The 14,389-nt window shown below is 36.6% G+C and overlaps 1 protein-coding gene across 20 annotated transcripts in view; it reads right to left on the reverse strand.

The window, feature by feature from the left end:
- Positions 1 to 14,389, reverse strand: part of ADGRL3 (adhesion G protein-coupled receptor L3) — a 492,209-nt gene that overhangs the window by 137,065 nt on the left and 340,755 nt on the right. For 11 of the 20 annotated variants that reach the window (XM_088020841.1, XM_088020848.1, XM_088020839.1 and 8 more), the window contains 2 exons: positions 11,997 to 12,299; positions 9,787 to 9,890 (listed from right to left, as the gene is read on the reverse strand). In XM_088020841.1, coding sequence (XP_087876967.1) covers positions 9,787 to 9,890; positions 11,997 to 12,299 — 407 coding nt within the window. The remainder of the gene's footprint in view (positions 1 to 9,786; positions 9,891 to 11,996; positions 12,300 to 14,389) is intronic. The other 9 variants (XM_088020847.1, XM_088020845.1, XM_088020852.1 and 6 more) reach the window with 1 other exon arrangement.

Consider the following 14,389-nt stretch of genomic DNA (forward strand, 5'->3'; position numbering starts at 1 on the left):
CCATATTCTAAGTTCTCAGAGGCAAACACAAATTTTCCATTATGCCTAATTTAGTACTTAGTACACAAAGGCTACTGACTGGCTGCTAAGCTCTGTGAAAATTTTATCTCAAATACAATCCCTGCTTTTCAAAGGGTCTTCATTTTCTTATTAACCAAGTAAGGGGTTTTGATCCCAATGCACTAGGTAGCAAATTATTGCTATTTCTAGCATCTTCCTTTTTGGAAGCTATATATATGGTGATTTTTCAAATATATTCTGTAAGAATATATCAAGTTATCAACACTCCAAGGATGTTAAAAAAGAGACTAATACCCCGTGCTCATGTGAATAAATCTGATAGTTTTGGGTATTAAGAAGATAGGGATATTTTACCCTGTAACAACTTAAATACATAAATGTCATGTTTACTAAACTTTTTTTTTTCCTTCCCTTTTTTTTTTAGCAGTCCAGTATAAAATTTAGGGTTAAGGATGCCTGGGTGGCTCAGTTGGTTAAGCTTCTGCCTTCGGCTCAGGTCATGGTCTCGGGGTCCTGGGATCCAATCCCACATCAGGCTCCTTGCTCCAAGGGGAGCCTGCTTCTCCCTCTGACTGCCACTCCTCCTGCTTGTGCACTCTCTTCCTCTCTCTCTCTCTCTCTGACAAATAAATAAATAAAATCTTAAAAAAAAATAAATAAAATTTAGGGTCACACAGAGAAAAGTCCTCTCTGTAAGGCTATCTTCCTAGCAGGTATTCAGACAGTTCTAAGGAGCATGACTAAGACTCTTGGTCACATAGGTTATCAGTATCTTCTAAGGGATGCTTAATAAATGTTTGTAGTAGGATCGAATGCTAAAGAAACAAATACATAAATTAGAGCTATTGGAACAGCTAAATCATTAATAATCTCATCCTCAAATATATAGAAAAATCCAAATTAAATGCAAAAAAAGTGTAGTAACAAAATGTTGGCAAGGATTTGTGGAAATGTCTATCACCCTCAGAAATTACTACTAGGCATATATATTTGTATAGCCCCCATGTAGAACAAATTACCAGTGTCCATTAAATTTTGAAATGTGAAGACTATACAACTGAGTGATTTCTCTTATCAATTTCAGCCGTGAGAAATAAAATAAGCCCACAGATGTAAAAAAGAAATGTTCAAAAATGTTCATTCTAGCTTGTTTATAATAGAAAACAAAATGGATTATGACCTGCAGAAAACTGCTTACATATATAAATATCATAGGATACCGTACAACAGCATAAAAGTATAAAGGAGATCAATATCGTTAACATCAATTTTCAACATACTTTGTTGAGTTAAAATAAATGCAAGTATAAAAATTATTTATCTCAGTCGGTTAAGTGACTGCTTTTGGCTCAGGTCATGATCCCAGAGTCCTGGGATCGAGTCCCACATTGGGCCCTTTCCTCAGCGGGGAGCCTGCTTCTCCCTCTCCCCATCCCCTGCTCGTGCTCTCTCTCTCTGATAAATAAATAAAATCTTTAAAGAAATTATTTATATAAGCTAATATCTATTAGCATGGTATTCATGAAATAAAAATGCAAAACAGTAGCATATAAACATTTATCTATGAAAAAGAAATACAATACATACAGCATGATATTTTTGTTTATTTTATATATATTTAAGCACATAGAACAAAATCTGAAAGATGGGAATCATAGGAAAAATCTTTTCTATAATGTTTAAATTTTACAAGAAGAATATGTTAAAGTATTTACTATATAATCAGTACTTTTTAGAAATCCTTAAAAATAGAAAATACCCACACTAACTTTAACAAATTTGTAAAATATGGTCAAGGACTACATACCTAAAATACCTATAAAGCCAAATGGAATACATTATAGAGTTCAAGGAAAAGTACATAACACATTCAATGTAGATCAAAGTAGCATTCATGGCCCACTGATGATGGGTCATGAAAGTACTTTTAAGTGGTCACCGAGTGACATAAATGTGATAATAATTCATACATTTTAATTTTACATACAATTTAAGGCTGCTTACTGGCAATCTAATAATCAATGAATGATTTATAAAATTTGGTATTCATTAATTCAATTAGTGAGATGCTAGTATTCGCTAAGTATTCAAATTCAGTATTCCATTTAGTAAGTCTAAACACATGATAGAAGTGCTTGGTAACTTTGAAAGACTTTTCCTGTGCATATGAATATCCAGTAGCTGGAATTCCTATAATTGTCCAAGGGAATGTTCTTTTAATCAATGCATGATTTCAATGTGATGGCATTTGTTGTAGTTTCCATCTATGCTATTCTTATAAAAATGAATATATTTGTAGAACTTTATGGTTTCACTTTGTTAATCATTGTGTTGTATAATTGCTCTATAACCTTTGTTGTTGTTATATTGTTTTCTTCTATGCCTTTATTACCACATATTATTTTTTCTTTTCTTTTTTTTTAAGATTTTATTTATTTATTTGATAGAGAGAAAGCAAGACAGCACAAGCAGAGGGAGCAGCAGAGGGAGAGGGAGAAGCAGGCTCCCTGTTCAGCAGGAGCCCAATGGATGCAAGGCTTGATAGCAGGACCCTGGGATCATGATCTGAGCCCAAAGCAGTTGCTTAACTGAGCCACCGGGGTGCCCCCACATATTATTTTTTCTTTGAGAAATGTCAGGGCAGAGGAAGACCTCTTTTGATTTACTTGTTGAAAAAAACTTGAAAAAAGTTTGAGATCTACTGAACTTGGTAATATATTTTCCTTATTTCCTTTCTTTGAAACGAAGGAGGCAAGTATTGACTTTGATGACATCTATCAGGGAAAAGCAAAATTGTTTATTAAACAGAGAAAAAATAAGAAATGATAGCAACTGGTATTTTCATACTGTTATTCCATTTCTCTTTTTTTTTCTGTGTAGATGTATAAGCATAGTTTTCAAATTTGTTATTATAATATTAGGGTGGGACATGAAAAGGTGGAAAGAAGGCCTATGTAGTTTCCTTACATAAAAATTTAAGCTTTTTGTTTATGTACAGTCATCAAAAAGTTAAAAATGTAGATGACTAATAAGTCAAAATATAACTGTTCTCAACATAAAAGATGATGGTGCTCACTAAGTGTTAATAGCAGATAATCTAGTGTGGTAAAACAGTGAATCAAATATGAAAATCACTGGTAGATTATCTTAAAATAGTAGCTGTATTTTAGCATTCAAGAAGTATTTATTTATGAAGAATAAATCTAATTATGTCCGCCAAAGAACTCTGAAACTCAATATTCACCGAAAATAAAGTTGTAAGGTAAAGAAAAATAAACTGAAGTACACTTAAGTTACAAAAATGTTTATAATAAAAATGTGGAAAGTATGTTTCTAAAGTAAAATAAAAATTGATCCTGATCCCCTTAAAACTTAAGAAATCATAATAAAAATCTTCCATTCATTCAACATTCAACAATCATTTGGACACTCGTTATTTCCTGAGGAAATAAAAATGATTGTTATATAGCTCTTGTACTCACAAACCTTACATTCTACCTGTTGGGATGGTGGTGGGGGTAGGGGCATAAAGACAGGTAATAATAATGCAACAGTGCAATTTTAATTACAGAAATGTATATGAGGTATTATGGGAATATAGTAGAAGCGTAATGAACAGGCTGGAAATAGGGTGGGAAGGCTACAGAAATTAACAACTAGAATAACCGTGGTTTGGGAAGACAGGGTGCTGTAGGTACAATGGAAAGAAAAAACACACTTTTCTACCTTCAGAATTCAATATTGATACCTACGTAGTATACACTGTGTATGCGTATGTGGTAAATATGTATTGTATCTTACTTTAAAAAATAGGATGACTGTCTCTATAATTTCAACAATTATTCAGCCTATATGTTCATTGTTCTTTAATTAACACATGAATTTCTTTTTTTTTAAGATTTTATTTATTCATTTGAGAGAGAAAGAAAGAGCACAAGAGGGGGAGAGGGAGAGGAAGAAGAAGCAGGCTCCCGCTGAGCAGGAAGCCCGATATGCCACTTGGAGCTCAATCCCAGGACCCTGGGATCATGACCTGAGCTGAAGGCAGAAGCTTAACCAACTGAGCCACCCAGGCGCCCCTAGCATGTGAATTTATAATAGCACTGGGCTAAAGTCTGAGGCTACAATACTGAATAAAATGGTTCCTAATAAAAAGGAGCTTACATACTAGCAATGGAAAGGGTTTTTAATAAATTAACTAAAGAATTATTTAATTTTAATTTTGTTGAGTGCAATACAGAACGCAAGTTTAAGGGCATTTTACCCTAGTGTCTGTAGTTAGGGAATAATGTTGAATGTGAGATGGAATGGAAAGGGAATTGGGTTGGGAGGTAGGGAAGGGCCTCTTGTAAGAGAGGACACTTTAGGAGGGAGCATGGGTCCTAGGGGAACTGAACAAAGGGGGCTCTAAGTGGGATTTAGGCCACTGGAGAGGTGAGCAAGGGGCAGATTAAGTGGTCCCCTTCAGAAGCCATGATGAAGATTTTGGGAACTGCGCTAAGAGCGAGGGAAGGTACTAACGTGTCTAAACAGGAGTGGTCTAATCAGACTTGTATTTGAAATCAAATCAATCAGAATGGATTAGAGGTTCTGGAGTGGATGAAAGGGACCTTGCTAAGAGCCTCCAGCAACAGAAGCTGTGTTGGATTAGGGAAGCGGTGGTGAAAAGTGGCCTGATTTGGGAGAGATTTATTAAGTACAGGCCTACTATACCATTGGCTGTGGGAGGGGAAGGAAAGAGAGGCACTCCAAGGTGGTGTCATTAACTGGATTCTCCAACAGCCATTGTGACCACAACATTCATAGCTCAAAGTTTGCCTTTCCAGACCAGACTTTCACTGACCATATTCTTTCCAGTGGCATACAGAGGCTACTCTATGGTCTTTCTGATTGCTCTATTTATTTCTCTCACCACAGTAGTCATGGCCCACAATTACCTTATTTCTATACAACAGACATATGCATATCTTGAATCTGCCTCAAGTCTTCTGTGCAAAAGGGTTGAAATAATGTTACTCTTCATATCCTTGCTTAAAGACCTAATGAAAATCTCTGTTCTCTAACATTTCTTGCTCTAAATTCTACTGAAGTTATTTCTCAGAAATAAGCACATGCACACTGAGAGACCTTATGAGTTCTGTGAGGATTAGTAAATTAATGCCTATATTGAAATGGTGAGATTATATCCAGGACATGAATGGGAGGGGGGAAACCTGCAGCTTATTTAAGGATAATAATTATGACAGAGATAGATACTACTTACATTTCAAATTTTGACACATGTAAAAACAATTTTCTTTGAAATGTTTTGACATTTTCTGAGATTTATTACATCAAACATTAATTGGGTGCCAAAACAATTCATGAAAGAGTTTTTCATAGTGTTTAAGTATCTAGCTATCATTTCTTTGAAAGATCTACTTATGTTATTTTGCTATAAATCAGAGTCAAGAAGGTATATAAACAATTAAATGTTTCTATCTTACAACTGAAAGTAGGTTAAATAGGCCTGAAGTCCTAGAAACCCTACCAGTCTCTAATTAAGAAGCAATTTGTTTTCATTCCATATTAGCTCTACAGAGATTTAAAGAATGAAGAATATAAAATTCGGGTGATAGGATTCAACCTAGTCTTCCCAGGCAGATAACTGGCTTATTTTATACTGTAGAATCACTACAATTCTGGATCCTCACATCTCTAGAAAATGCAGGAAGAACTCTACTTATGTCAAAATCTGTCAGTAGCTTGTGAACAAACAAAGGACAAGACTCTTCAGTTTGCTAGAAATAGAAAGACTATTTCCAGTGACAATTTAGGCATTTATTTTCCATATAATAGTTGAACCAGGTAGTAAAGCAGGAAGCATAACTCACTTCATATGCAAAGAAGTATGGCCGCTATTCAAAACTGTAATTTCAAAGAATTTTAAATTGAAAAAGACTGGAGGAATTGTAAAGTGCAATAAGCTCTTTAAAGGTAAGCAACGTAGAAAATATAAACTCCTTTTTGAAAATCTGAGTGTAATCTAGAGATCAAGCTAAAACCAGAGACTTTATTTTAGCAAGCAGTAATTAAGGTGAGAAAATAGGATATTTTACTACATAGGATTGAGGAGCCCGAGCTCTGAACTAAATTTGCTGGCTTTTTAAGAAGAAGACCAATCTATCTTTCTATCCATCCATCTATTTATCTTTGAACTTGCCTTTCCTTCTATCCAACCATCCATCTATCCATCATCCATCTATCCATCCATCCATCCATCCACCCATCCATCCATCCATCCATCCATCCACCCAACCATCCATCCATCTATCCATCCATCCATCCATTCACCCATTCACCCATCCATCTATGAAACTACCTACCAATTTTTCTCTCTCCCTGCTCCCTTCTCTATTGTTGCTGGGGTAAAGGCCCCTTTGTGTACAACTTTTGCCTTTTTCTTTCTGCACAAATTATGCTTTTTATTAAATCTCATCATTATGAAAGTATTCTGGCTAGTTTGTAATAAATTTCTTCATGAAATTCTGACTTTAGAGGCTTACATTTTCTCTAATCAAATGTAATCCACTCTTTATCACTGCACAAAATTTAATCTATAATTTCACCAGTATGTAAGTAGCCTGAATTCATTTGTGAATTGGAAGCTGTCAAGATTCTTTGCCTGTTTTCTTTCTCCCTCATGGTCTGACTGCAAGGATGGGGGTGGGGGACATCACTCATTTCTTAACAAACATGAAAATATAGTTTGCTTCTTCAAACTAAAGTAAGCATCCTGATCCATTTATTTGTGTATACTTGCTGTCTACAGTGGTGCCAAACACACAGTGGGTGAACAGTATTAACAATAATGAAAAGAATGATCCTCCCCATGGTATAGATACAGAGACTGATCCAGAGGTGTTCTTTCCTCGAAAGCCCTCAACAATTCCCCAGAAACACTATAAAGTCATAAAGGAGGTGCCTCACATTCCAAGATGCTTTCACTCATTGAACTCTTGAGGAGGGGAAACTGAATACGCTGTTTACAGAGAATCACTCCCTCTTTTCTTTTCTCATCTATGCTTTCACAAGAGGTAAAAAGTGTTCCTTTATTTTAAAAGTTTGAAGTTCACAGGACAACAAAAGGGGGAAGAGAGAAGGAATGGATCATGAAAAATAGCTATTTTATTTTAATTTTTCAACATGACAAAAAAAATCCACTAAAAAAGGGGGGAATTTAAGAGCAGAGCAGAGGGAATGGGGAAGACTGGGAGGTGGGGGGCAGTGCAAAGAGGATGGGAAAGGGAGGGGGGTTAAGAGAAGGGAAGTGCAAAGCTGAGAACCATGCTGGGTACTTTCCAATTCTTGGTTCAAGGCCACTTTCCATCCTCCTCCATCCTGCTCTCTGCCCTACAGAGTGAATTTAGGATGTTATTCAGAGTGCCCCTTTTCTCTGGCTTCCACTGAGTTTGTCCAATGGGGAAGGTGGGCAAGTGAATGTAAGGAGGAGGGAAAGTGAGGTGAGGGTATTTATTCCCCTAGGTCCCTTTCTGAAAAGTTGCCTGAGGCTAGGCTGAATCTCTGTCTGTCCTTCTGTCCATAGGTCAACTTTCCTCTCAAAGACATCTGCTTCCATTTTTTTAAGTCACTCCTTTGATACAGCAACCACAGGCCTGGGGTTGGGAGCAGCTCCACCTCTGTTACTAGCACTGCATTACTGCTCAATCCCTCACAGTTCACCTTTGCTCCACCAATCACACTGTAAACAAACCCTATTCGAATGTTCCATCTGTTTGTTGTTGGGACTCTGGTACTGACAGAGGAAATGAGCAAAGGTATGAATTCAGTGAAAGATGCTTTGGAGAGCAGGGAGATAATTTAGACAAATCGCTCTGTGATTACTGCATACAAATTCTCTCTTGGAGGTTTACAATGTTAACATTTAAAAGTTTTGGAGCTTTGTGGTTAAGAAACCTATTCAACTACTGTTTATATTCCATGAATAGCATAAATATTTGGAAGTATGAGGGACACAACAGGTAAAAGGATGGACAAAAGTAAAGAGAGACTAGGAAAGTAAGTATGATAGAAAGGCAGTCAAAATCTGGGCACATTTTAATCAGTGTTGTGGCTATGCATGATGTCTTGATAAAGGCAGACCCAGCTAAAAACCCAGCTCCAACAGTGACCTTGGGCTAGTTAAATTATCCGATTCAGGGTGCTCCAAAGCCTTCTGTTACACCTTTGAAGATTTTATAAACTTATAAGAAATGAAGCTAAGGCATTATTATAAATTCCACTGCCTAAATGCTATAATCTTAATATAATTGTAATATTACATAATTTTACAGACTCTACAGTATTAAACAGAAATGCTCTGGAATATGGAATGTATTCGTTATATTGAAAAAAAAAAAACACCCATCCATAAATCAAATGGGCAACAGCTGTCTGGTCTTTGCAAAGAATTATCTCTTTTGTCATAAGATTAGGAGGTCTGCAGAGGAAAGAAAAGAATTAAGCATCATTATCAGGTAAAGTCACCCAGTAATTCCTGCAATGAAATAGTCAAACTATATTCAGGAATTATCATGAAAACACTCAGCTTTCTAGGTGAATTATTACTGAATTAATATTACCCCCTGGGCTAAGTATGTAGGGAGTATTTTTTAAAAGTTGCTAATGTAAGGAGATATGCTACTGATCTCTTAATCTGATCACATCCAGCAAGAGTTATTTGCCCTGGGGTCTGAGCTACATTGTAATAAAATCAAAGGACATAAAAACTGTGGCAGGAACAGTGCTGAAATTGGAGAAGCATCATTATGAATAGCAACAAGTATGGAGATGCATATGTAAGAGGGTAACTAGAGTCAATATAACCACTGTTCTTCCATGATTTAGGGTAAATAGATAGTTATGGCTCATCTGCTAAATGATCTACTGGGTAGATATTTATGGATTATTATACAGTATATTATTGAGGATCAGCCTGGTTAAAAACAAATAGAGAAAAGAGCAAATGGCACAGACAGGCTTTTAGTAAGGCCATCATTTGTAATATTTCTCAGGAAAAAATCTCTTTCAGGAATTCCTCAGCCTAGCTAATGTGCCATAGAAGGACTCTTCACTTTAGGAGTGCATAAATCCACACAAATTGCTATAATAAGGATTCATCCCATAGCCCTTTTGGCATAAATGCACATCTGGTCTCTGTTTGTAATGAAATCAATTCAAAGCCCCACAGTGCATTAATAATAAAAATGTTCAACATATTGCAACTAAATAAGCCCTGAAAATTTGAGTCTGCAAGATTCTGTCACACATATGTATACTTTTAACACTGATAAATGATTAGGTTACAGAACATTTATCAACTAGCTTAAGATTCCAAAGGTAGACTTTTTTTGGTAATTATTATTTCCACAGGAAAATCCATATGCATGTATGCTAGAAGCTTTTGCTTACTTGATTTATAATGCCTCTTGGACTTTTATATCTGGAGTTCACAATATCATAAAAATTTTATTAATAATAAAATTATTATAAGCAATAGTGCCTGGCTTAGAGGAAGTTCACAGATTTGCCCTTTAAAAAACAACAAAATTCTAGATTAGCACACAGTGTTATCAAAGGTTGTCACTAAATCTTAAAGAGAATTAAAATGGGAGAGTATTTCCACATTAATTAAAAAAAATCTTAACTATTTTGTTTGCAAGAGTTATAATCAACAACAGAAGATCTAGGTTTGGGAAAAACTCCCTGGTCAGTCACACGATTTACCTTTTGTGTTATATGGTTGACCCAAGGAGAAGAACAATTGCTAAGATCCGGTCCTTGGGGATCCCAGATTCCATCAGGAGCCAGACAGAGATAAGTTGATACTCCTAAAACAATGAGAAAAAATAGCTCTGCTTTAAATATTCAAACCATCTTGCTTACAAAGACTTCCTGTGTTATGTTTAAATATGAACAAAGGCAAAACTGAGATTATTAAACTAAGATAATGTTTGTTAAAACACCACACACAGAGCCTGACAAACAACTGACATTGGAGAAATGCAACAGAACAAACAAAATCATTCAATACTTTAAAAGCATTTGTTGGCAACTACACCAGATACAGGAAACAATTTCATAAATTAGAGTGATGTGGTACCTGCCTCTATGGGGCTGATTGTGTGAGTTTTCAGAGTCAAGGCAGCAGGTGAGTCTTAAAGGAATCAGTTTGCAGGTTTTTCGGGAAAACGAGGTAGGAAAGGGCATTCCAGGTGCAGAAAAAATATGTTGTCTTTGGGAAACTTCAAATGTTTTAAATTGAGGTCTACTATATAGTGTTTAATGGACTTGGAAAGACAAGCAAAGTCAGATCATAAACTCCCTTGTCTGCCACCTGTGGGTGCTCGAAAATCAATGAACATTAAGCAGAGGAGAGAAATGAGCTGATTAAGGTTTTAGAAAGATAACTGTGGCAGCAGCATGGAGGGTGAATCTGAGCAGGGAGATGTGAAGGTTTGGGGGAAGCTATTACAATAATTCAAGTGACAGCCTGTGTGGGTCTGAACAGAACTACAGCAGAACGGACAGAAAAAATGTTAAAAATAAGATTGTAGCATAGGGACATTCACCTGGGAGGGCTCCAGAAGGTTTGGTTTCCTTTAAGCCTCTCTCAATTTTCACAGAACAATAATGACATACTTCTATAGTGCTCTGTAGTTTTCAAACTGCTTTCAAATAAAGTATTTCACTCACCTTCACAACAAATATCTGAAGTGTTCGGTTGTGGGGGGGGGGGATGTTATTATTTCTCTTTTAGAAATGAAGGAACTGAGGCCCAGAAAGAAGGGGACAGTGCTAAGAGAAAAGGTTTCAAACTGTTGGAACCAAATGGATTTCAGTACCACAGAAAACTTTAGAACTAAACATTGCACCCTTTCATAAAGGGAAGAAAGATTTCAGAATATTTTTAAACACTTTGCTGAAAAAAGAAATTAAACGTGCACTTTCATAAAAGCCAGTATTCTTTTTGGTCTTTCTACCACTTCACAAACTATAGGATTCAGAATGATATATCCACGTTGGAACTGTTCTAAGACAAACCCGTTTAAAGCAGCCAAATCAATAACACCCAAAGACATAGTCCTGATTGCCTGTATCGTGACATTTATTGTGCATTTACTTTATTTACATATTTTATGGAATAAGGCAAATTTTATTTAGTGTATCAGATATTAGTTTTATGAAGAGCAATGTATGTGATAATAAGAAAACCAGGCTATTTCTGGCATAAAAATTGTAAATAATAATATGGTTACCACTTGAGGATATTATGAATCACATCAGTAAAAAATGAGCAGGAGAGAGGGAAGAACTATTTAGCTCTGAACTATTCCCTAGAGAAAACAACAGCTCTTGCTCTCTCTAGGGGGTGTTGAGGGATGGGAGCCTGTCTCCTGACTCTGTGAAGAACCTCTGGTTCTTAAAGGATAGCTACACTGACTTATCAAAAGGATGGTCAAATTTTATCTTTTGTGAAGTTTTAGGTCATTTCAATGATCATCTTCTAATGGAGAAGTCCACCACCTCCTTTTCTGTTCTCAACATTTGACAGTTGGTGACAAGCATGAGAACTAGCTCCCAACAATCCAGTGATTCGCTTGGGGCTGCTGCAGAGATGGGCTGGCTTTCTGGAGCAGCCGGGACATCCACAGCCTAATGGTAACTTCCCCCACAGCCCTCACACCAGGGACAAAAAAACCACTGGCCTCACGTGGATACGCACCAAATCCTCACTGGTGACTTCTCCACAATGTATTTTCAAACTCCAAAAATACACTGCTTTAAATTGCAATTCAGCTGAGTTCAGAATTCAATCAAGCAAAGTCACAAAAATATATAGTAATGAACAAGCAAAAGACTAAAGAAAAAAACTGCAAGAAAAGCAAGCTAACCTAACAAAAGACCTTTAGCTTCGCTCTGCAGATCATACTTACCGATTGTTCCTGCAGGGCACGGCTGCTTGGCCATCTGTCCTTGACGGGTCTTAAACCACATGATTTCTCGGGCTTCCACAGCTTCACAGCTCTCCTCCAGAGCTGGGATTTGGGACGATGCTGATGGCAGATGTGTGGTCATGTCATCAAGCACCTCCACAGCTGGAGACGGGGTGCTGGTGCTCCGGTTTCGTCTTCCTGACACTGATGGGGTGGTACTTCTGCCTGGGCTCCATGTTGTGGTCCGTAGGGTGGTACTGGTGGTGGTGCTTCCCATGCCAAGAGGTCCTGTGGTAGAGATTTCTGAAATAAAATTCAAAAGAAAACACCTACATTGCTTGCTCATCACCTCAAGGTGTCCTAATACTTTAGAAACCATTTTTATTTGGCAGTTCAAAAAGCCTTCAACATGGAAAAAAAACTAAGCCAGTACCAAAGTACCTGAATGCTACCTCAGTACCATGACAGCCATCTGACCCATGCCAAACATCAGCTTGTTCATGGTTCCGCTCAACTCAAATCAGAGAAAACAAAATTACAGCACAGCCCAACTCTTCAGTAAGCTTCATAATGCTTCAGGCCTTTTTAACCATTAGAGGATTGATACTTAGAGCACTCACCTTAGAATTTTCAGACCTAGTAGAATGGGGGAGAGCTATTGTAATAGTCTTTTCACATTAAGTATCACACGAATTTCTAAAGATAAAGCAATTAGGGGAGAGGGATCAGAAAAAAAAAAAAAGGCACCAAAATGTAAAGTGCTCTCCAGCTAAAAAGTAAAGAACAATTCTGAGTATGGTCTCTTTAACATGAAGTAGCTTGATGATCTACCTGATGCTCTTAGAACTGACCCATCTTAACAAAGTTCTCAAACTTGACATTTATTAATGTAAAGTATATGTTGTTGCCAATTTAGTTGTCTCACAAATTATCTTTTTTTTAAGATTTTATTTATTTATTTGACAGAGAGAGAGAGAGTGAGAGCAGGAAGACAAGCAGGAGGAGTGGGAGAGGGAGAAGCAGGTTTCCCGCTGAGCAGGGAGCCCAATGCAAGGCTCGATCCCAGGATCCTGGGATCGTGACCTGAGCCGAAGGCAGACGCTTAACAACTGAGCCACCCAGGCGCCCTCATAAATTATTTTCTAACTAGATTTCTTAAAATGGGGAAATGTATTCCAAATTCCAAATAAAACTGGTAAGGTTCCTTGACCAGATATAAATAGGTTATTAAGCCTAGAACATATCCAAAGGAATGTTCTAACAATACCATGGAAATAATCACTGCAGAGAATCATCTTTCTGGGGAAAATATATTTATATTTCCATCAAAGGAAGGCAAGGGTATGCCAGTCTTCCACATATATACATTGCATTCCTAACTTAACCTCATTTACTGGCAATAACCCCAGGGGCCCTGACTCTAGCCAGATTCCAAGTAGCTCAGGTTTATGGAACTCAGGTAGTCCTGTGCTGAGCCTCTAGGTGTTCGTCATTCATTGTCTGCTTTCTTTAACATGTCACTGACTTGACTCTGCTGCCCTAGAAAAGGTGCCACATCTATCACAGTGTACTTGGTACGTATAAAGCTTCCAAAAACACGATAGAGATGGCAGTAGGAAGGGGGTATGGATTTTCTGCACATTTAATCACTGAACTTGTAGCATTTTCTGAAGTGATGCTATTTTCCTAGCTGTCTCCTTGCTTGTTCTGTTTCCTCTTCCTTTCTTCTAAGCTTTCCTCTTTCCTCTAGGGTTCTCACTCTATGTGAATGTAATGTTCATAACTTCACTGACACAAAGTTCATGAAGGAAGAAAGAGTATCTTTTTTCTCCCCTTCTTCCATTGACACCACATCTCCCAAAGTCTCGTAGATTCTGTCTCATTTCTCTATTTTTACTTTCTTCCCAATCACCACCAGCTACACTCCCCCCACCATCAGCAGTGGACGAGTAAGGCAGGCTTTTAAACTTTTTAGCCAGTGAAAGCAACACTAGAACAAAATGGCATTACTGGGATTTCAATATCGATGTTTGCAAAATCAAAATTCAGAATTCATAAAAATTGACACTATGTTAACACAATTCAGATATAAAATTTAGCAACATAATTAAGTAAAATGGAATCCTTAAAATTTAAACAGTAGAAATGATTCTAATATATATCATTTGCATTTGAATTTGCTGAAATGTCTCAAAAAGAAAAAACACAATGAAGAAATATTAATAACTTGAAATTAAATATTATTTAATATTAAAATAATTAAAATAAGTTAATATTGAAATTAAATACTCTTATTTTGTTCTTATTAATTTTGTAATGTTAAAGTTAAATGTTAAAATTAAAAATTAAAATACTCTAATTTTATTCTTATTGTTCTTATTAATATTAAGCAT

Source organism: Eumetopias jubatus, unplaced genomic scaffold (assembly GCF_037043125.1).
Source record: "Eumetopias jubatus isolate StellerSeaLion01/CBP00866 unplaced genomic scaffold, mEumJub1_p1.0 scaffold_2, whole genome shotgun sequence".
In the NCBI taxonomy this organism is placed as follows: domain Eukaryota; kingdom Metazoa; phylum Chordata; class Mammalia; order Carnivora; family Otariidae; genus Eumetopias; species Eumetopias jubatus.